Raw genomic sequence first — 21395 nt, 5'->3', positions numbered from 1 at the left:
CTATTTGTGTGGAGGGACGCTGAAGTGACCAAAGTGCAGGACAATTACAATCTGAAGGCACAGCGATAAAGCTCCTATCTCACTGAGGCAGTTGGCAGAGATTCAAAAACATCTCAAAATGTTTGCAAGGATTTACAATTCCCTCAAGTGACAGATGACCCATGGAGATGATTTATCCAGGTTCAGGTCCTCATCACCCGCTCCTGTTCGTGTCTGAACAAACTTTTAACCCAAGAACTTTCATGACGTTCATGGGAGTTACAAAAAGAACCAGTTCAGTGGAATTCCAAAGTGAAAATCCTGCCAGAGAAGCTGCAGCCCAGTGAGATAGGGGTTTAACAGGCTCTGTTAATATGTGAGTTAAGGCTCATTAGAGGTTTGAGTTGGTGAAAATCATTGTTACAGGAAAAAAAAAGACAACTATTATGCTATTAATAATGTAAAACTTGTTCTGGATTTTACTGACAGAAACCATAAGACATGATCACACATACACACAAAGACAAACACAATACACACTAGGGAGAGTTTAGGTTGTATATTACAGTTCTAAAAAATAAATAAATAAATAAATAAACGACTGAGCTTCTATATTAGAAAATCTGCTTGTTGTGAAACCGAAAGGGAACAACACTGATATTAACGGAAACGGAACTAAACCGAACAGTCATGCACGCAACTCGACCGACCACAGCACATCTGGTTAACCCATGCTTCACTAGCTGGAACTACACAACGGCACACACTACTACACAATCTACACACAACGGCAGTGCGAGACCCGGCCGGGGCGAGAGACCGCCGCCCGCCCAGGAGCTGCCTCACCTGGGAGAGTGACCACCAGCTCCTCAGAGCGGAGCGGCCGGTCGTGGTGACCGCTGGTCACCAGACGCACCCTATAGGAGAGGCCGCCTTTCAGGCCTTTGAGCATAACGTTCTGAGAGCCGTTCACCAGCTCTTTCCTCCACTCCTCTTCTCCTTCACCTGCAGGAGGGACGGTCACGGAGAGAGGCACAACTTCAAATGGGCCGTGGCCGTCGTGGCATGATGGGAACTAATTGCCTGAAACCTCATCTGCATCTGGCGTGGTCTTAACTTCAGGCAGTGTTTAATATTCATGGGGTTCTGAAAATTCTTCACATCTATGAATGAATCATCGTGACCCTGAGAGCTCAGTGCGCTGCGGTTCTGTGAAAACACATCCGAATCCAGGAAAAACACCTCGTTTGAAGAAATGTGCAGGAATGGACAACAAGTCCAGAAGAAAAGATCAAAAAGTGCTAAGATTTTTAAAAAAATCTTGTATAAATACATTGCTCTGTAAATTCTTTGTAAATACTTTGTGTTCTGCGTAACTCTGGGTTACTTTATCCACACTGCTAACTTGGATCCACTTTAAGACAATTACTCGCCATATACAGTTTACCTAATTTATTGTCATGGGGAACGGTGAAAATAAGATCCTCTTATCTTGTCTTTGTTCTTCATATCACAGGAAGTTTGTGACGTTTGTTTATTCCGATTTTTTGATGACAAAACTCAAATGACATGTACTGTATAGAGGACCAATTTGACATCCTCATCAGCTTGAAATCGATTTTAGTCTAATACTCTGTATTGTGATGGAAATGTTTAAAAAATAACCAAGGATCATCATAAAGCAATGCAAGAATGAGGGAAATCGTTTTTGCATTTTACACTTTGCAGTTATTAATTTCCAAGTTTTAAGTTGTTCATGTGTTACGCTAACAAATAAAGTATAGCAGAAAATAATGGCCCAATCAATTTGATCAGTTTTCAACACTGTTTTGCAGTTATATAGATGTGAAAGACTAAAAAAAAAAAAGGTCACGTGCTAAACTGCTTGTAACTTGTAACCTAATGGAGGTGCCCGCTTTTAATTCTGAGCTGCTGTGTTTCAAAAAACAACTATTTACATAGACAAGAAAATCATGGATTTGTTTGCAGCAACATTACAAAAGACAAAGGACTTTTAATGGAGGAAACCAGGGCGAGCCAGACTTCAGACTGACTGTGGTTTTCCGTCACAGCTGCACGTTATTAAAATCCGAGCACTGCCAGGCACAATAAAACCTGTAGCTGTCACTGAGCGGGGGGAACGCTCTCTTCCCGTCATTCGGTTTTTGTCTGTCTGCACACTGAGCTGTCAGGGCCGCCGCGCTAACAGGTGCTCATTAACTAAATGTGAAAAGTGTTGTGATTGATAAACAGAGGATTATGCTTTTGATCAGAAAATTATTCTTAATTACGGGGATCTTTTAATATGGTGTTCGGTGATTCTGCTCATTAAACAGCAGGTGAGAGAGAGAGCCATACTACAGCCACGCGTTTCATCCTCGCTGCAGGTGGAAACAAACAGCGGAGAGCACTTCAGTCGAATTCGGCTGGCGCGGCGCGAGTGTTTGTGCTGCGTTTCGTGATGTTTGTCGACAATATGCCGCATCCAAATTGTCACGGGAGATGCACATAGCTCTCCGTAACACCGGCGCTGGGTAATTAGCGAATCCAACCACAGAGAGCCGCGTTTGCCACATCTGGATCTGCGCCGGCAGGAGCCGGAACCAACGTGACGGCCAATTTTTCTCTTCACCTGCGCGAGCCAAGCGTGAAGTAGGAGTCTCTTGCCACCTTTTTGCATGGGACTAGCGGGGATGTGGGTGTGTTGCTTTGCTTACTGTTCTCTTCTACGTATTCTACATAAACGTTTTTCTCGGGGCCCCAGTACTCCCAACTGATGGTCGGCCCGTCTTCGCCGAGCGAGTAGCTAACGTTTCCAAAGGGACTGGCGGGCCGCGCTGAGCACACAGGGGAGAGGAGAACCGTCAGCATCGCTCTAACCAGTGACTGGAGGTATAATGCCGTTAGAAACACTGCGTCTAGACCCTTGTAGCCTTACACGTTAGCGAAAACAAATCAGGACACTGGAAGCTTCAAACACTAATAATCAGACTAATCAGAATCACAGCAGAATCTGTAGCTACCCTCTTGGGGTGGACGGCGTGGCGGAGACCATGCAATGGGATGAGAGGGCTGAGTGTTCCCTGTAAACAACATGAAGAGGGGGGTAAAGACGGCACCGCGCACACACCCACACACACACACACACACACACACGAGAGACTCGCACAGAGACACAAACATGTTGCACAGACACTGAAGTCGCCACACGGAGCACGCAGGTCATCGGCATGCCAAGCGAAACCTCGCCATGCAGGAGGAAAGAGCCGCCAGCAGCCACCGGGGGGAGGGGGGGGTCGGGGGAGAGGGAAGAGCAGGTCAAAGGCGCCAAAGGCACAGGAAGGAAGGAGGGGAAAAAAAAAAAAAAGAAGAAGAAGCGGCGGAGCACTTTGAAAAGCTTCGTCTAGTTTTATCACACAACATTAAAAAGGCACATGTCACATAACATCTTTATCTATGTGGCTTTGAACTTTCTTTGGCTTTGAACTCGGCCGAGCGTTTTGGCCGGCCTCAGAGCTGAACTCAGGTGAAGTGGGGGGGGGCGGGGGGGGGGGGGGGGGGGGGGGGGGATGCTGGCAGGGAGGGGGGATCTGGAGCTGCAGCTCCATCTACAAACAGGCATCTACATCACCCTGTGACATTAGAGCTTGTAGAGAGAAACAGGACACAGAAAGACAACAGGACAGGGGTCAATACGGACCAGACGTCTGTATCAAGGAGACATTTTCTGTGGCGTTACGGAGAATTGAAACCATCTGTCTCCGATGGGCTTCGTAATGCCATGAGTCGTCTTGCATAACAGCGAAACCGGATTACATTCAAATGCATCTGAATGTAGGATGAAGAGCTTTTGTATATCATGTTATGTAAAAGATGATTTAAAATAATAATGATAATGCTATCAAATGTCATGCAGTGCAGTGAACACCAGAGGCTTCCAAAGAGTGGGATGAGAACAGCACTGTTCAGAGAATACCACAAATATATTATATTTATATAACATAAAACTTAAACTATCACCATAAACAGAAGAACGTGGAGGGTTATTTACTCCATAAAAACATTTAAAAATATGACTGTGATAATTACCCAAAACTTTGAAAGCCTCAGCTGGAAACCAACAAACAATTCACACAACACCTGAAAAAAATATATACTCCACGATCAATGCAGGTGATTTCTGAATGCAACGTGGTGACCTGGCGGTTTACACCGAAAAGGTCAAACATGATAGAAAAGACACCAGAGATGTCTCCAGGCTGAGGTGATGTCTTCAAACTGCTAATGATGTCGGATCAATAATGTAAATTACAAATCAATCAACCCCAGTGAAAGTGAGAGATTACGCACAACCTGAGTATGTTTTTCAAATTGCTGCTATCTTGTCGATTGATTTTTTTTCCCTCTAATAATTCACTGACTGCTTGTTTGTGCAGTAAATTAAAAAAAAAAATAAAGATAGGCCGGAGTGACTCATGATGAAAATCATTTCAGAGCTGCAGAAATGTTTTTCAACGTAAACCTTAATCACTTCTGACTTTGGCGGCACAATGGCAGCAAAAGCTGAACAGGGCTTCATTCAATGTTTTGAATAATTGAGAGTTTGTGCGATTCCTTTATGAGCCTGAACTTTTCGAACATACTTTATAAAAATTCAAATTTATATAAGAAGATCTGGATTAAAAATAATATTCGTTCTCATTTATCATACTAATAAGAGCAGAATTAACATCTGAAGCACCACACTTGGTGCACTGGAGACTTTTCTGATCTCTAATCTAAAGATGCATAAGTCTTCGACCCTTAGATTCAAAACCTATAGAAATAATTTATGCTAACAGTTTTAACATTCACTGAATTAAACAGGAGCGCTCTTCAGATCATTTCCTTCAAGCTTTCTGTATCTGATAACTTACCTTCGTCCAGAGAGGTGATTGCTTCCTGAGTGGCGGCCGGGCCGGCTCCAGTGACCGTTTTCGCGTTCAAATAAAACTTGTAGCGCGTGCTGTACTTGAGGTTGAGCAAAGTGACTGAGGTCTCATTGGCGGCCAGGGCCAGCTCCTCCACTGGGCCCAGGTCATTGGAGTTATTGACTACAGGGGTGAAGGATGGGCGACAAGAGTGACGGGATGTGGGTGGAAGTCGGGGGAGCAGCGAGGTCAGTTTGAACAGAAATATGAGGAAGGGGGGGGTGTAGGTGGGTTGAGGAAGGGGGGAGGGGGGTCAAAATTGAAGAAGCAGGTGGAAATGACAGCATTTGGAGGAGAGAGGTTTGGGATTTGGAAATAGAAGGCAGGAGTGACCAAAGTTCATCTGTTAATTGATGTTGTTGTAATTCAGCCAAAAATAAAAATGCTGTTAAACTACATTAAATTCTTATTTTCTACCACTTTCTGTCTAATTCTCTAAAAAGAATGAAAATACATGAAGAAGAATGACAAACAAGGCTCCAGCTAAATGAAGGAAAGGGGCTTTCACTAAACGTTCACATCCTCCAGTGCTCTGTACTCCATGAGGAGAGCCTCACCTGGCTGATATTTGAGGGTGTATCCGGTGATGTGCCCGTTGTGATCATGAGGGGGGCGCCACTCCAGGGTCAGGGAGTCCAGGTTTGGGTTTGTAACTATCAGGGACGTAGGAGGACCCGGGACTGTAAAGAGACACACATCACGGTGATGGCGGATATTTCAAAACATCCTCCGGTCACATGTGCTCCCCGCGTATTTCGGCTTCATTTGGATGTTTGATCTCCACTGTGAAGAATGATGTGTGTGCAGCGCTCTCTCAGTCGCCTGCTTAAGGGGGAAACTTCCTCGTCTTCTCACTCGTTTTAAAGCCAATCATGGTCTCGCATAAGTGGAAATTTGGAACCCTGAGGTGCAAACACACTGAGACTGTTCTGTGACCTATAGCAGATGTCCTGTGTCCTGCTGAAACAAATGCAAACTAGCTGCACATTCAAACAGGGAGAAAATTCTTCCCTGAAAAGCATATTTATGCTTTTATTCCAAATGTGACTGCAGATTATCTTTAAAAGATGAAAAACTGACCATCGAGTGGAATTAATGTGAAACTGTTAACCACAACATCGATTTTCAGGAGAATTTTAAAACTGAATAAACAGTGTAAACTAATCCAAGAGTGAGAGAAACTGTAAAATTAAAGCAGATGAAGAACCAGCACTGTGGACAGAGGAGATTCTTCCACATATTCCTCCTAACCTAGGATGCACATTCGACTTCATATTCATTCCATTTGCCTTGTTTTACTGTTATGTTAAGATTATGCACAACACATCATTATTGATTGAGGTTTGGAGAGGATTACAAGTAACAATATGCTGCTGATGGCTGCAAATTTATAACAGAACCATATTGAGATATAGTAAAAATGGAACACACCAGCAATAAATGTTTCAAAATCCAGTTTTCATACAACAAAAAGCAGTGCAGAAGGAGTGAGTCTTGCTCCTCTTACCTCCCTGGGGCGTCTTAAACTGCTGCGAGTGGCTGGCCGGCCCCTCTCCTTTGCCGTTAAACACCCTGACGTTGAAGGAGTAGAGGCTGAAGGGGTGCAGGCCGGGCAGCATGCCACGGGTGTGGTTCCCACTGAAGGTCAGGATGTCCTGCTCCATGTGGTCCGGGTTGTGTTTATGAAGGCTGTGCTTCCTCCAGTAATACACCTGCGAGATGCACGATAAGCACGTCTTTATTCACGCACCGTGACGGGCGGAATGGGCGCGGAGGCTGCGCTGCGCCCGTCCGGCTGTACCTTGTATCCTTTGAGATGTCCTCGTATTAAATCAAAGGGCACCGGGTCCCAGTGCACCTCCGCCAGGGTGCTGTTCAGAACGTTAACGCGCACGTTCTCCGGAGCCGCGATGGGCACTGCAGAACACAAACAACACGACGGCGTAAACCGTTAAATACAGAAATGCTAAGCATCGCCCCTGGCTCTTCCGCGCCATCGGAGCAGAGAGTCGGCGGAACTCACAGTCCTCCCCGGAGCGGCCGTGGGCGATCGGAGGATCGGGTCCAGGTCCGTAGTCGTTTACGGCTTGAACTTTCAGCTCGTATGGAGAAAATGTGGGCGTCCCAGACACAACAAACTTGGAGTTGTTGGCTACAGTCACGACGGTCCAATCACTGCCCGGCGCCTTCTGCCTCCACATCACTTTATAGTGCAGCCCCGGGCCGTTCGCCTGGAGTCCCGTCAGCGGCTGCACGGGAGAAACTTTAATTGCAGATCATTTTCCAACTACGCAATTTATGGTCTTTATAAATAATAATTGAAACCAAAAAAATACTGGGGAAAACACAACAGGAAAAAAGCCCATGAGACTGGACAATTACAAAACTGATTCTGAATACTAAGCTTTTTTGTTGTTGTTTTTTTGCACCGACATGACTTCATTACCTTCCAGGAGATTACAAGATTGTTATGTTCTGTCCCAAATCCCTGTACACCTGTTGGGTTCTCGTCTGGAGCTGAAAAACACATTGTAGAGCACAAAATAACCATCCTCCAAATGAAAACATCCCACCGGGGCTTCGATCAACAAACCGATTTGCTTTTAAAACGAAGGCCTTAGTCAAAGATGACGACTTCATCAGATTTCTTTCTTGTGTTTTAACCACAAAGCGTTTGCCAAGAGGGAGCCACCCATCTGGTTTTTGCTGTATTTGACAGTCTGAGCGGACTCTGTACCTGCCCCGTCGGTCTTGTAGACCCTGGAGTGATAGCTGGGGTGGCTGAAGCCCACGCCGTTCAGAGCCAGGACCCTGAAGGTGTAGTGCACATAGGGGGACAGCTTGAGGTGAGCCGTGGTCTTGGTTCCTGGGACTTCTGTCAGATTGTGCCAGTGGCCTCGATGGTGCAGCGAGTCCTCATACTGAATCAGAAATTCTGTGGAAAAAAAAAAAAAAAAAACCCAAAAAAGGTACAGGCTGATGAGATTTTTTGATTTTTATATTTTTATACAAATATGTAAAAATCCTCATTAAGCCGCTACTTACAAAGCAGTGTAATGAGTCAGGATATTTTAATATATTTGCATCACGCATGTTTTGACTTGTACATTTTTTTAATGAGCTATTAGCCAAACATCATTAAACATTCATGTCATCATATGCTACAGTCATAAGTCTGTCCTCCGCCTCCAGCAGCCCGACTCAGACAGCATCACAGAGCCCAAGCTGAAGCTTCCCTCCTCCGACTCCTTGTTAGAACGGACTAACATGTCCTCATGAGAGGTCAGGACCTCAGGCCGCTGTGGGGAGTGTTGATGGATCGATCCCTCACTTCCCATCGCTGCTGTGTTGAAGTTTCGGAGGGAAAAACACTGAATCCCAACTTTTCTCCGGTGGAAGTTAAGCGCCTTGCATGACTGCCATCGTGGAGTGTGTGTGTGTGTGTGTGTGTGTGTGTGTGTGTGTGTGTGTGTGTGTGTGTGTGTGTGTGTGTGCGTGTGTGTGTGACAGAGAGAGAGAATGTGCCTGCTGAAGCACTGAAAGCAATTGGAGCGTTGAAGCATTGGAATGATGGACAGACAGAAACAGGCTGAAATAATCAATTACATCTTTAAAAATCACTACTAAAGATGCATATTTATAGTTTTGCATTCCAGTGTTGTTGTTATGGCAACGTAGTTGGTTCTATTTTTACTTTATCATCCCTTAATAATCCATATTTCATGTTGTATTAGTCTGTTTATTGACGTTTTATGAATTCAGTTAAAAACTAAAAGACTTCACTGGTAGTTACACACAGGTTTTCAAAATTGCACATATACACAAAACTCACACTGAAAGTCAGACAGACAGCACACACAGTTGCAGCACATACTCTGAATAGGACTGTTGTGGTCGTTCCCGGGGGTCCAAGTGAGTTGGACGCTTCTCTTTTTCTGGTCCGTCAGCTCGAGGTCGGAGGGGGGGTCGGGTCGCTCTGGGAGAAATCCAGCACAGGCAGCGCCATCAATACACGTGTCTGAGATTATATTCACGTTCACACTGGCTTCTTCTTTTTTTTTTTTTTTTTTTTTTTTTTTAACAGTTACAGAGTACAGTGGGTTCATACTACGGCTCGATGAAACAAAAACAGAAGGCCAGACGCGTTGACGCGTTGCGGTAATGGCCCAGTCATAATAATGCACTGTTTGTCAACCAAGCACACCTCCTGCATTCCTCACATGCTCCATTCAGCGGAGTTATTCAGTCTGTGATGCACATGCAGACGCTGCACCATGCATATGAAATGGGAAAACTTGGAGAATCTTCTATGATCACTTGGCATGAAATCGAGTCTCGGGCTCACTGGCGGGGCTAAATTGATGCTCATGTTTTGGAATTGTAATAATAAAGTGAAAAAGCATGCTCAGAATAAATGAAGTGATGGGGAAATGGTGCATCTGAAAATATTCAAAGTGGAGCAATAAGGAGGTGACTGCTTTACAAATAACATTTCGCATTCAAGTGTGAGTGGAAATATTTTTCACTTTTGCCTGGAAGTTTTTGCACCAGTGGTTTAATGTATTGAAACACTTTGCATTTGGCAAGCAAATTAAAAAATGAAAAACACTTTACAGACAGAACGCTGGTGGTGAAGCAAAAATGAGCAGAGAAACATTACAATGTTGGGTGACTGTCAAAGACAAAAAGGCATCTCCAGGCAACAACATGCTGCAAATAACAGAAACATCCAACGAACGACGAGCCCAGGTCGGCCGAGCACTCCTGGGTGCCTGTGTGCGCCGCGGGTTTACCGTAGACAACAGCCGGTGTTGGTGCGGCCTCTGCCAGGCAGGAGGGCAGGAGTGAAACGTGGAATTTAGTGGTCACTCAGCCAGAAGAACACAAAGAAGATTATCTGGCTCGCTAAGAAGGCAACAATCAAATATTCATTCGACACTAGCTGACTAAATCCATTAAAAATCAACTTTCAGGCAATTAACCTTGAGAGGCTGAAAGACGGACTGTTATTACGGGACAGAGTCATCTTTCTAGGAAGGTCTGAGCGGGAGAGATTCACTTTAATTAATGTGAAGCCCCGTTTCGTGACTCGGGGATTTGGAGCACTACAGGACATACCGACGACAGTGAGCCTGGCGCTGGCTGAGTCGTGGTCCAGAGTGGTGTTCATGATGCACGTGTAGACCCCCGCGTCGTTCTCCGTCACATCGTTGATGGTGAGGCTGTCGGAGTCCACAATAAATCTGGGTGAAATGAAGAAAAAAAAAAAAAGGTTAATTGCGAGTGAATGTTTGAAACGTTTTGAAAAACAGTGAACGGTTCTGACCTCTCGTCGTCAGGCAGCTCTCCCTTGTCTTTGAGCCAGGTCATGGTGGGGAGCAGCGTGGGGTCGTGCTTCACCTTGCACTCAAACACCACGGGCCGGCCCCTCTGGATCACTTTGTAGTCGGGCTGCTTCAGGATTCGGGTGGGCTCTGATTGGACCAACACAAGGAAGTTAAGGGAAAGAAAAGCTTGGTTCTATATATGTCACAAGTTGGAGTATAACAGTATCAGCCAGCAGGAGGGTTCATGCTACTTCAAAGCTGCTAATGAATAGAGACAGTCTCACCTTTGACTTCAAGCGAGACGTGATTCTCATAGGTCCCGAGTGTGTTTCTGGCCACGCAGGTGTATCTGCCGCTGTCTCGTGCTTGAGCATTAGGAACCTCCAGCGTCCCGTTTTCATGCAGGATGTATGGGTCTCCATCCAGGGTGCTGGCCCGGCTGCCTTTGAACCTGACACGCAGAGTCAAACAGCCGTCCTGAGCGTCCGCGGCACTCTGCAGCCCTTTCTTCCACCGAGCGTTCATTAAACTCACCAGGTAATGACCGGGATGGGTGATCCAAAGGCAGAGCAGTCTATCAGGGCCCGGTGGTTTCTGATGACCTGGTTGACTTGGTTGGACGGTGTCAGCACTCTGGGCGGCTCCGCTGCAGTCAGGCGGCGGCAATTATTGAGATGTTATTAGCTACTGGAGAGCAATGTCAATGGGAAACGGCGTTCAGAGTGAAATGGGAATTGGGTAATGGACTCACAGAGGACGTTGACAAAGGCGTTGGACAGGAGGTAGCCGTGGACGTTAGAGATGTTGCACTGGTACACGGCGCTGGATCCAGACTGAATGTCAGTGAAGATGATGGTGTCGTCCTCCACCCGTCGGCTCGGGTCTTTGGGGGAATCTGTTCATGAATAACAGTAATCCAGTGAGTTGTGAGGCAGCGATGGTTTAGTTTGCTGTTTGACTGAACTGATGATTAATCTAGATAATTCAATCACAAGTTGTGTGTTTTGAAGGTTATTACGACAACTATATATCATGAAGTCCTGACCACATGGCACTGAAAAAAAAACACATTATTATTTGTTTACGTATATATGGTACAAAAACCAGAGCAAAGGTGCCACTAACTCTCTATGGGGACGCCGTTCATGGTCCAGGTGACGGTGGGTTTGGGTGTGCCACTGGCCCTGCAGGTCAGCACCCCGTTCTCCCCTGGAGCCAGAACGAGGTTCCTGGGAGCGCCCCTGATCCAATACGGAGCGGCTGAAAGTAGAGCAGAGCGCAGCGGCAGGCAGGAGAATTAATCACTGCACACGCTGCCCTGTTGTCATCTGTGCATAAATCAATTATGAGATGGAGGGAGAGCGAGAGAGGCGAGGAGACGGAAGGAAGGACACGGCGGCCGCGGCCTGACGGGACGCCGCACATCTCGTCCCAGACGCACCTGTGACCGAGACGTGGATGGAGTGACGCGCCGAGCCCAGCTCGTTCCTGGCTGTGCAGCGGTATTCTCCCGCGTCGGACTCGGAGACATCCAGAATGCGCAGCGTCTTGTTGTAGTTCATCTCAGAAGCGCGGCCGGACGGCAGATCGCCGCTCACCTTGGTCCAGGAGATCTCGGGAGTGGGCCTGCATCCAGAGAGAGGTGAGTGATGTTGACGCCTGTGCAGGCGGGCTCTCCAGCCAGTCGCCAAACGTAACGGTGCATTTGAACTCACAGGCCTTCGGCGATGCACTCCATCTCCAGGGTGTGTCCTCTCAGCACCGTCTTGAAGCTGGAGGAGCCAGATGGGACGAGGAAGGTTGGCTCCCTGGCGCCCGCAGGAGCTTCTGTCATTACACACACACACACACAAACACACACACACACCAAGTGAGTGAGCGAGTCTGAAAGCAGAGACATCTTTCTTACCTTTCCAGTGCTGTCATTTAGCACAGTGCATGAATGCTTCATTGTTTACACCAACGAATTGCTTTAAGAGTTGCAAAGCTGCGTTTTATTGAACTGCTTTCTGTGGGTGTTTATTGCCAGTAAGCAAGCCGCCAAGATAGCGAACATCAATAATTTCAGTTGTAAGCATCCAAAAGTGGATTCTATCAACAGGATGTAAACTACTACATGGACAACCTGACTAGATGTGTGATAGAAACCTCAATGTGAGGGTCAATGGGTTTGTTTAAAGACAGCTATAAAGAGAAAATGTCGATGTTTGAAGCAATCGTAAATGGAAAAAGAGATCAAAATGACTGGTGATTCACTAAAAAGTCAGTGAAAAACGGATGCTGGGCACCACAGAAACATAAATCCCAACCCCCATCAAAGTAGAGAAGGTTTGAAGTGTTGAAATAAAAAAAATGTTTTATATATTTTATCATTATTTTTTTAATTAGATCAGCATGCAGGGCTCATTTAAGCATTTCATAGGAGGAAGTAAATCATTGTAAGACGGGTTTTGATTGGAAAGTGCAGGAGTGACAGAGGAAGGGAGGATTTGTTTGGATTGGTACGTTTGAGGTCGGAGAGTTAGTGGGTCAGTTCCAGCTCAGAGCTCTATGTTAGCCACAAACACTAGAGGGCGCCAGATCTCACTGCCGAATGAAGCGGCGAGACTGGAGGACTCATTGGGAGTTGTGGGGGTAGAAGGGTGATTTGTTAGTGGGGGTGAGAGCTCGTCTGGTACTCCAGGTTGAAGGGGGTGAAGCACTAGAGGGTGCCAAAAACTCACCACTAAATAAATCAGTGTCATTGTATAAAGCTGCCACTGTGTCATTGATTGCATCCACTGTAACGAAAACAAAACAAAAATCACACACGCCACAAGTTCAGATCATGACAAAAAAAAAACAAACAAAAGGAAGCACATGCATTGACAACTCAACATGGAAATGAGGGAAATCAAAACCAACAGCGAAACTTCAGGCCGCCGCAGAGTTTGAGATGAAGGATGAGCGCGGAGGCAGCAGCCTGTCGTCATGTCAACAGCTGATGCCCCGCTCGATGAGAGCGGCCTTTGTTGATGCTGCAGAAACGAGCACGTCTCACACAAGTGATAGTGAGCGCCTGCCTGGCAGATAGAGCAAGGAGTCATGGGAGCACTGACAATATGTCTTTTCAGTGGGACGGCGACCGATGGCGTCCCCGAGGATGGAATCACAGATAGGAAACGCTGCTTTCCTCCCACGCGGTCACGCTGGCACGCACACTGCTGTAACTGAACCACCTCTCATTATGATCAGACGCCGCCGCCGCCGCGCTCGTCTCAGTCATTCCAGCTCACTGCGCCTCCGGCGCGTCCCGAGCGCTCTCTCTCTCCTCTGAATCACACACCGAAGTCAGACTTACTGTTGAGGACCTTGACTTTGATGGGCTGTTTCTGCTGGATGGTTTGAGTGTGTGTGAAGCGGGCGTAGCAGATGTAGTCGTTCCTGGAGTCCTCTTGGAGAACGTTGGAGAAGTAGAAGTCGCCGTTCAGGGACTGGGACACCCGCTTGCTCTGAGGCAGCTTCTGAAAATCTGAAATATAAAGCATCAAAAAACCAGATCAGAATAAAATCCAAACACAGTTTTCTAACTTTTGGAAATGAACACACTTGTATAATTGCGAATGTGACTGTTATCATAAAAGACAGAGAAATGTCTAAAACATGCAACCCAACAGAAGTGTCTTCCTGATAAGAGTTTTTCGGTTGTCCCTACGAGCTCAACTGAACTTTTTCTCGGAATTTAGTTTGAAAGAGACGAGCTATGAGACAACTCTCTCAAAGACTAAATCGTATAAATCAAACTGAACTGGCTATAAACTGGTACAGACTAGGTTACAAATAAAAGGGGAAAAAAAACATTTAAAAAAACAACTAAACCATCGTCACATAACCTCAACTGTATCACTCATACAACAGCAAATTCATAATACTGATATCTGAGAGAAGGTAGCTCACTGCTGTCCATCCAGAACAAGATGGGAGGCGGCAGGCCAGTAGGTGGTTCACATGGCAGCACCAGCGACACGCCTTCCGGGACCACGATGTCCTGGATCTTCTCCTTTGACCACAAGGGGGATCCTGCATATTTTGGAGAAGAGATTGTGGAGCCTGCTGACAACAATCCCAGATGAAATATGGGTTGCTAATGAGCTGTCAGTGACATGCTGGCAGGACTGACGAGGCTGGATGAGAGGGATGAAGCCTGACTGGATGACAACAGAGAGGAAAACACAAAGGGAGGCTTCACTCTATCCACTACTGAGCCCTGCAAAATCAATCATGCACCGTCCCACGTGCAACTTTTACCTTCCACAAGAACTCTTAAGATGGAAAATGCAACTTAATTGGAAAATGCATCAAAAAAAGAAAAGAAAATTTGAGATGCATACGATAACAAGTGAATGAAAATGTTTTCTGAAGATAGATTTTTTTTTTACATCAAATCTGCACTTACTGGACTGTCGTACGACTATATTGCTGGAAATGGCAGTTCCGTGTATGTTTCTGGCCGTGCACTGGTAGGTCCCTTCATATTGCTCGGCTTTCACTCTGCTGATATCCACCACCAGAGTCCCAGACTCAGGCTTCAGGCTCACGTTGGGGTCCTTGTCCGTGTCAAAGTGGGTCCCGTTTCTGGTCCAAGAAAAACTGAGGGAAGATCCCAAACAATGAGAATGTTTCCAAAGATTACAGCTGAATATAAGAGATTTATTTTCTATTTTTGTTTCCATTTAAACTCTTGAGAGTGAACAATTTTCTGACTTTCACCTCAATATCAATTTAATGTCCAAAATATAACAATTTCTTCACAAAAGCATTTGACAAGAGGTGGCCCCCCTGCATCAGGTTTGGAAGTTTTAATAAATAATGGCAGTTTTAGAGTCACAGCAACAATGAGGTGAAGCCTAAAGGTGACATTTTGCCAATGAGCTTTCTTTTAAATGTGAAAATACAGATGTGAGCACATGTGTTGTGTGTTGATTCCTGCAACTAATTAGGTGTCACACTTGTGTTGAAATGCATTTGCTAAAATCCGCCTGAGGCAAGGGCAATGTGAGACTCATTTCTTCATCCCAAGGTTTAAATACAAACTTCTAGGGGTTATTTCTTTTAAAAATTCAGCTCTGAGAAACTTGCTTCCAGCTGAAGGATTTAACCGAGATTTGACAGGTTGCGGTTGAATCCACACCTGGGAAACCTTCCCTTCACACACATTCCCCAATTCCTACCTGGGATGCGGTGTCCCCTTGGCGTCGCAGTGGATTACAATATTTTCTCTGGGGTCGATGATGTAATCCTTGGGGGATTGGTTAGTTATGGTCGGCGGCTGCGGCACTGAAGGCGTGTGGAAAGAAGGTGAGATTTAATCACAACCTTTACTGCGTAACTAAGCTTTTTTTTTTTCCTCCCCACTGCATTATTGACCACACAAGCAGACGTTTATGGAGGATAAAAACCAGACAGCTGCCTGCTGACAGACACACATTAAAAACAAAAACCTTTCACAACGTGAGGTACTGGAAATCGGCATGCAGAGTGCTCAGGTACGTTTCATTTGATTGCACCGGTCTGATGCTTGATGCAGTCCTGTCAGTGCCGGGAGATAACTAATGGACTGTGACAAAACAAATGATATAAGAACTCATGCTGCTTGCAGGATTACTTTATGAAGATGCTCTACTGCTGCACACACGCATGCGCGTGCACACACACACATACATACACACACAACAAAAGCAGCGAACAAAGGAACAAAGAAATCACTGCATGCAAAACTGCCAAGTCCACTGCAAATCACTGTTTGGATCCGTAACAGAAACAGACTGAAAATGACACAAAAATATAACAAAAGATGGGATCAAATAGAAACCCTAACGGACAAAAACTACAACAACAAACCCTGGCAGTGGTCAGCTTTCATCCATTTGAGACTTACATCTATCCTGAACTTTAGCGTTTTCCAGCAAGAATCAGCAAACAAGAACGAACACATTGTGACAGTAGAGAGAACCACACATTAGTCATTAAAAGAAGCTTCCGATTCACAGCAAAGTTTGGACATGACCAGTTTTGCAATGAGGAACACCGGCGGTCTATAGATCAGACCATCGATTTACCACCAAGAATCATCAGGCTGAGGGTCAAAAGTTGCACATTAGTCAAAAAGAAGAAACTTCATCTGGCAGTCATTTTATTAATGCACACTGAAGGTTATATTTATCTGAAATGGCAAGTTAAACCAATTAATACGACAATATGACAACAGCTGTTCACCTAAAATGATCAGCTACTATTTTTAGTCCATTTTCATGTAAAATATCAACAATCAAGTAAGTAAAACTCAATAAATATCTATTTTTTAATTTGATTTCAAAAGCCTTTGATATCTGCCTGCTAACTGTGAGAGTGAAGTTTTTCTGTGATTCACAATCATTTCAAAAAATACATTAGTTTCAGCTGTATTATAGAAATACAATTATTTTGCCACATGAAAAAGGGACATGTCATAAAATGAATTATAATCTTAATATTATTTTGCAAAATATCCAAAGAAATACACTTTTATATAATGTGACAAAAATATTTACCCATTTTTAAATGAAGGTGTAAGTTTTCATAAGAGGAAACGTTAAGCTCTGGTCTTTTAGGTTGTTTTTAGGAAAGCTGATCCTTGTCATTCCATTGCTTGGCATGCACAGAGATGTGATTTTTTTCAATATATTCAGAACGTTTCCACTAAACTCAGCTCATCTGCATGCTGTTGAAGCGTCGGGACTTTGCCCTGTGTGTGAGTCTTACGGTCAAGCGGGACCTCCAGCGCCGTCGCCACGTGTCCCAGGAAGTGCACGAGCAGCGATATGGACAACCTCCACTTCCTCTCCATCGCCGGTGCGTCTCCGCTCAGTCGGTACGAGGACAGGTGCAATGACTGCGGGAGAGACCAGACACGGGGGGACATTGAGAGAAAAGCGGCGGTAACTGTGATTACCGGATTAAATAGCAGATCTATTTACCTCCGCCATCAATCATCACACTGAGCTGGTTCTATTCTGTGTTCATTAGCAGATGAGAGAGAGAGAGAGACACAGAGAGAGGGGAAGGGAGAATGGGCGAGAGGGACACATCCAGCCCGGCCCGCCGATCGATGCAGGTCGCCACGCGCCACAGTTTGCTGGGAGCTATCTTTTTGATCTAGTGCATTCCAACAGGGGCCGACGGGGCCCGCATGGGCTCGTTCTGCCGGGCTAATCACTGCCGCGCTCATGATGCCATTAGGCTCTGCTGCCGTATCGATCACATCGGACGGCGGACGACACGCCGAGAGACGAGACACCGGAGGGAGGTGTGGGGGGGGGCACACTCTGCTTTACTTTCCATTTTACTCCCTGCTTTATCAGTCTGATTGACCGGCCGACAGAGCCGGCGGTGAACTGATCTGCAGAGAGGTCGGGTTTCACACACTGGACCGTCACTCTTTCATGAGCCTGTCGTACTTGGACGTGTCGTGTGTGTGTGAAGGGACAGATTCTATGTTCAATACGGACGAGTTGAACTGTGTGTTCAGGTTAAACTGAGGACAAACTGCTTCAACACACACTATTGCAACTGTTACACATCAGTAATCTGATTACGTCAGTTAAGTGCACATTTCTTTACTTGTTGCCCTGCAACACACCACACCCTCATCCAGACTGAAATATCTTATTTGAGACGAAGTACAAATGAACAAAAGAAGGATGAAGCTGTTGAAATATTGAGGTAATCAAAAGCAAAGCGTCAGCCGAGCTTCAGGAATGATGACACGCACTAAATCTAAATGACTTTGCTCGCTGTGATTTGCATTTATTTGCATAATTCGGCGCTGTCGCAAAAGACAACATCAGTATTTTGTGTGAATGTGAGCACAGCTATCAAATAATGAGTGCCGCGGAGGAGTCATTTTCAGTCTTTCAGTAAAACTTCTACGACCTGTTTCCATCTGGATTTCCTGCCTGTCCGTCCGCTGACGCAGTGTTAGAATGTCACAACTTCATTTACAGCTCAGGCTTTCATTTGTTGCACCATCACAAAAGCACAACATCGCATTGTGAGACATTAAAGCTGAGGACTGCATGAAAGAATCAAACGCAAGTTTTTATGAAAGCTGGAGCTGCACTGGAGCCCTGCCCTAGTGCCTCTGGGCCCGGGGTAGGTCAGGGCTGCGTCTGGTACCAGAGGCAGTCGGCCCCGGTCCTGCCGCGGTCCTCCTGGGAGCCAGCCGGTGCATTTGTTAGCGGCGCCCTACGGTCATGACTCAACACCGGCCCGGCAGCACCGGGGAGAGACCGAGGCCGGCGTCTGATGCCCCCCCCCCAGCTGCAGCTACACCCCCTCACGGGAGGGCCGGCGTTATCCGCCCAGGGCAGCCAATCACGCCGCTGTGTAACGCCAACAGGCAACTCCGTCTTGGGATTTGACATAAAGGGATCCGAGGGGCTCATTTCATCAAGCTCATTTGCAGGCTGCAGGCGGGGGTCCCGAGCCTGCACACAAGCCCTCCTCCAGGATTTATTTTCAGCTTGCCGTGTTGGAAATTTATGTTCCGATGCCAAATATGTAAAATCAAGTCATGATTATGGGCAACCGAGAGTGAGCAGTCACAGGTGATGCCTGGAAAAAAAAAAAAAGAAAAGAAAAGAAAAAGAAGGAAGAAGCTATGACAGCAAGAGAATAAATGTGTTAATTATAAATTTTATGGTGAATCCCCAAAAGCCCGGAGATTCTTATCTGGAACGGAGCCAGGGCTTCATCCAGGATTCATTTCCCAATTTAATGAGGTGTAGCAGCTCAGCTCCAGCCGGTCAGCATGCGTATGTGTGTGTCTCTGTGTGGATACAGCACGTGTATGTGTGTGTGTGTGTGTGTGTGTGTGTGTGTGTGTGAGAGAGAGTGTGTGCAGTATGATAGTATCTGTGTGTGTGCTATAATTATCCCTGTGAGCTGCAGTGATACAAGGCCGGCCCCTCACCTCTCTCTCTCTCTCTCTCTCTCTCTCTCTCTCTCTCTCTCTCTCTCTCTCTCTCTCTCTCTCTCTCTCCTCTCTCTCTCTCTCTCTCTCTCTCTCTCTCTCTCTCTCTCTCTCTCTCTCTCTCTCTCTCTCTCTCTCTCTCTCTCTCTCTCTCTCTCTCTCTCTCTCTCTCTCTCTCTCTCTCTCTCTCTCTCTCTCTCTCTCTCTCTCTCTCTCTCTCTCTCTCTCTCTCTCTCTCTCTCTCTCTCTCTCTCTCTCTCTCTCTCTCTCTCTCTCTCTCTCTCTCTCTCTCTCTCTCTCTCTCTCTCTCTCTCTCTCTCTCTCTCTCTCTCTCTCTCTCTCTCTCTCAGCAGGATGATGGTGGAAGCTCAAGTGAGGTTCTTTAATGGAACCAGCCATCAGAGCTGGAAGCACCAGGGCAGAAAACTCAGGAAAAACTGATTTTTTTCCTCCTCCTGATAGAGTATTCAAGCTGTTAATTCTAGAGCTTCTACATTACATTTGTGTCAGAAGTTTGTATAAGTGTTTCCTACATTTTTAAGAGGAAACTACGGTTCAAGCGCATCCAGGCGAATTTGTGGAAATGTTGAACCAGCTCCAAAAGCTGATAAAATCAAAACAGCAAGAGAAACAAAACAGGCTCGCGGGGACACTTCCAGTCAAGACTTTTATAGCCCTTTCTCGACCAGATAAGACGGAGAGGATGATAAATCAGGCCGTGGCATTGGAAGCTTACATGCAGCACAGCATCACGATGACAACTGGCAGAATACTTTGAGACACAGATAAGGTTTTGTGAGTTTTATATCCTTAACTGTGAGCTCACTGAATTTCAGAGGCAGCAGAAACCAGCTGTAAACACTTCAGACCCTGCTATGCATCACTTCCCTATTCATGCATCTGCACTAAATTATTAGCAGCCATTCATCCAGTTTAAAGAAATGAAATGGCCACTAATTCTGCGCGAGTGTGTATGCTAGTGTGTGTGCATGTCTCTTTCTCTGTGCTCGCCCTGTGATGCCCTGTGATGGACTGCGGACCTCTCCAGGGTGTTCACTCTGCCTTCGCTCATACTCAGCCTGGATGGAGCGCAGCCTGCGAGGCCCTGAACTGGTTATAGAAGATGGATGGAGGGACAGTTACAGGAAATGTACATCGTGACGAACAACACAAGTTAAGAGAGATTACAGCTGGTTATTGTTCACTTCAAAGGTCAAAGGCCGGGCTGAATTATATAATGGACTCGTATGTCTATTTGTAGTATATCACTCAGTGCATGAAACCACTGGCAACATTTGAATTAATTAAAATAACAACTTAGCTCGCTGCAATCCTTCAGAGTGAGTGAATGTCAGAGAGGTGACAGCCTATAATGTTAATTACCGGCTACGACTACACGAGGCCACCTCCGCTCCCTTCTTCCTTTTCATCTCGCCAGCAGAGAGAAAACACTTGGCTGGGTAAAAAGCTGCATTGAACTGTCTGGCCTCTCATTCAGCCAGCCTCTTCAATTACTCCATTGTCATTTTCCCCATATCCAGCTACTTCGCCGTCCCAAAACTAATTGGTTTTGTGCACATGTCAGAGGCGTAGCACATGCAGCAGCACACACATAGGATCGGCTGCATTCACACGGGCTGTCCGGCGGACGTGAGGGCCGAGGCACGTCTGAGCGCACAGATGGAGCTGACAGGGCACGAGGACTGAGAATGGAGGCAGGCCACGGTGTAAATGAAAAGCCGTCACCAAGGGGGGGAAATAAAAATCCCAGCTCAATTCTCCCTTCCAGCAGCAGATATTCCTCCGTCACGTGCTTCATGCCAACTACAAGCGCAAGATACAGCCATTGTCTGTGCCAAACAGGAGTGATGCAACACTGCAACCCTGACAGAATCAGCGCCGTTGCATCAGGACTGTACAGTATTAACACTTATGATGAAAGAACGCGCCTTTTCTGTCCAAGCAGCCCAATTAACTCCCATAATCGCCACTATTGATGGCTCCTGCAATCAGGGGTTTGTGAGCCTCAGTGTGGCCTTAATGGGGCAGCAGGGATCCCCTGCAGACGAGTGAATAGGGGAGGAGCGGGATAATAATGAGAATGGCTTCATCCTCAGGAAGGTGGTGATG

The 21395-nt window shown here is 46.1% G+C and overlaps 1 protein-coding gene across 6 annotated transcripts in view; it reads right to left on the bottom strand.

Annotated features, from left to right (window-relative positions):
* The window catches only part of LOC115391595 (neuronal cell adhesion molecule-like), a 69829-nt gene that overhangs the window by 5115 nt on the left and 43319 nt on the right, over positions 1 to 21395 (bottom strand). Inside the window, exons 4-31 of one of the 6 annotated variants that reach the window (XM_030095866.1) lie at positions 17057 to 17186; positions 16194 to 16205; positions 15487 to 15592; positions 14712 to 14905; positions 14213 to 14335; positions 13617 to 13787; positions 13000 to 13056; positions 11992 to 12103; positions 11718 to 11902; positions 11402 to 11536; positions 11028 to 11171; positions 10811 to 10922; positions 10561 to 10727; positions 10276 to 10423; positions 10070 to 10192; positions 9743 to 9756; positions 8824 to 8925; positions 7687 to 7884; positions 7396 to 7466; positions 6973 to 7198; positions 6751 to 6866; positions 6457 to 6661; positions 5507 to 5629; positions 4896 to 5072; positions 3611 to 3625; positions 3003 to 3062; positions 2697 to 2816; positions 826 to 984 (exon numbers count right to left, since the gene is read on the bottom strand). In XM_030095866.1, coding sequence (XP_029951726.1) covers positions 826 to 984; positions 2697 to 2816; positions 3003 to 3062; positions 3611 to 3625; positions 4896 to 5072; positions 5507 to 5629; positions 6457 to 6661; positions 6751 to 6866; positions 6973 to 7198; positions 7396 to 7466; positions 7687 to 7884; positions 8824 to 8925; positions 9743 to 9756; positions 10070 to 10192; positions 10276 to 10423; positions 10561 to 10727; positions 10811 to 10922; positions 11028 to 11171; positions 11402 to 11536; positions 11718 to 11902; positions 11992 to 12103; positions 13000 to 13056; positions 13617 to 13787; positions 14213 to 14335; positions 14712 to 14905; positions 15487 to 15592; positions 16194 to 16205; positions 17057 to 17141 — 3460 coding nt within the window. In that variant the 5' untranslated portion in view covers positions 17142 to 17186. Of the gene's footprint in view, positions 1 to 825; positions 985 to 2696; positions 2817 to 3002; positions 3063 to 3610; positions 3626 to 4895; positions 5073 to 5506; positions 5630 to 6456; positions 6662 to 6750; positions 6867 to 6972; positions 7199 to 7395; positions 7467 to 7686; positions 7885 to 8823; positions 8926 to 9742; positions 9757 to 10067; positions 10193 to 10275; positions 10424 to 10560; positions 10728 to 10810; positions 10923 to 11027; positions 11172 to 11401; positions 11537 to 11717; positions 11903 to 11991; positions 12104 to 12999; positions 13057 to 13616; positions 13788 to 14212; positions 14336 to 14711; positions 14906 to 15486; positions 15593 to 16193; positions 16206 to 17056; positions 17187 to 21395 lie in introns of all 6 variants that reach the window. The other 5 variants (XM_030095867.1, XM_030095868.1, XM_030095870.1 and 2 more) reach the window with 5 other exon arrangements.

Source organism: Salarias fasciatus, chromosome 7 (genome assembly GCF_902148845.1).
Source record: "Salarias fasciatus chromosome 7, fSalaFa1.1, whole genome shotgun sequence".
In the NCBI taxonomy this organism is placed as follows: Eukaryota; Metazoa; Chordata; class Actinopteri; order Blenniiformes; family Blenniidae; genus Salarias; species Salarias fasciatus.
The sequence above is the reverse complement of the archived record's forward strand: the minus strand, read 5'-3'. Positions and strand labels throughout refer to the sequence as shown.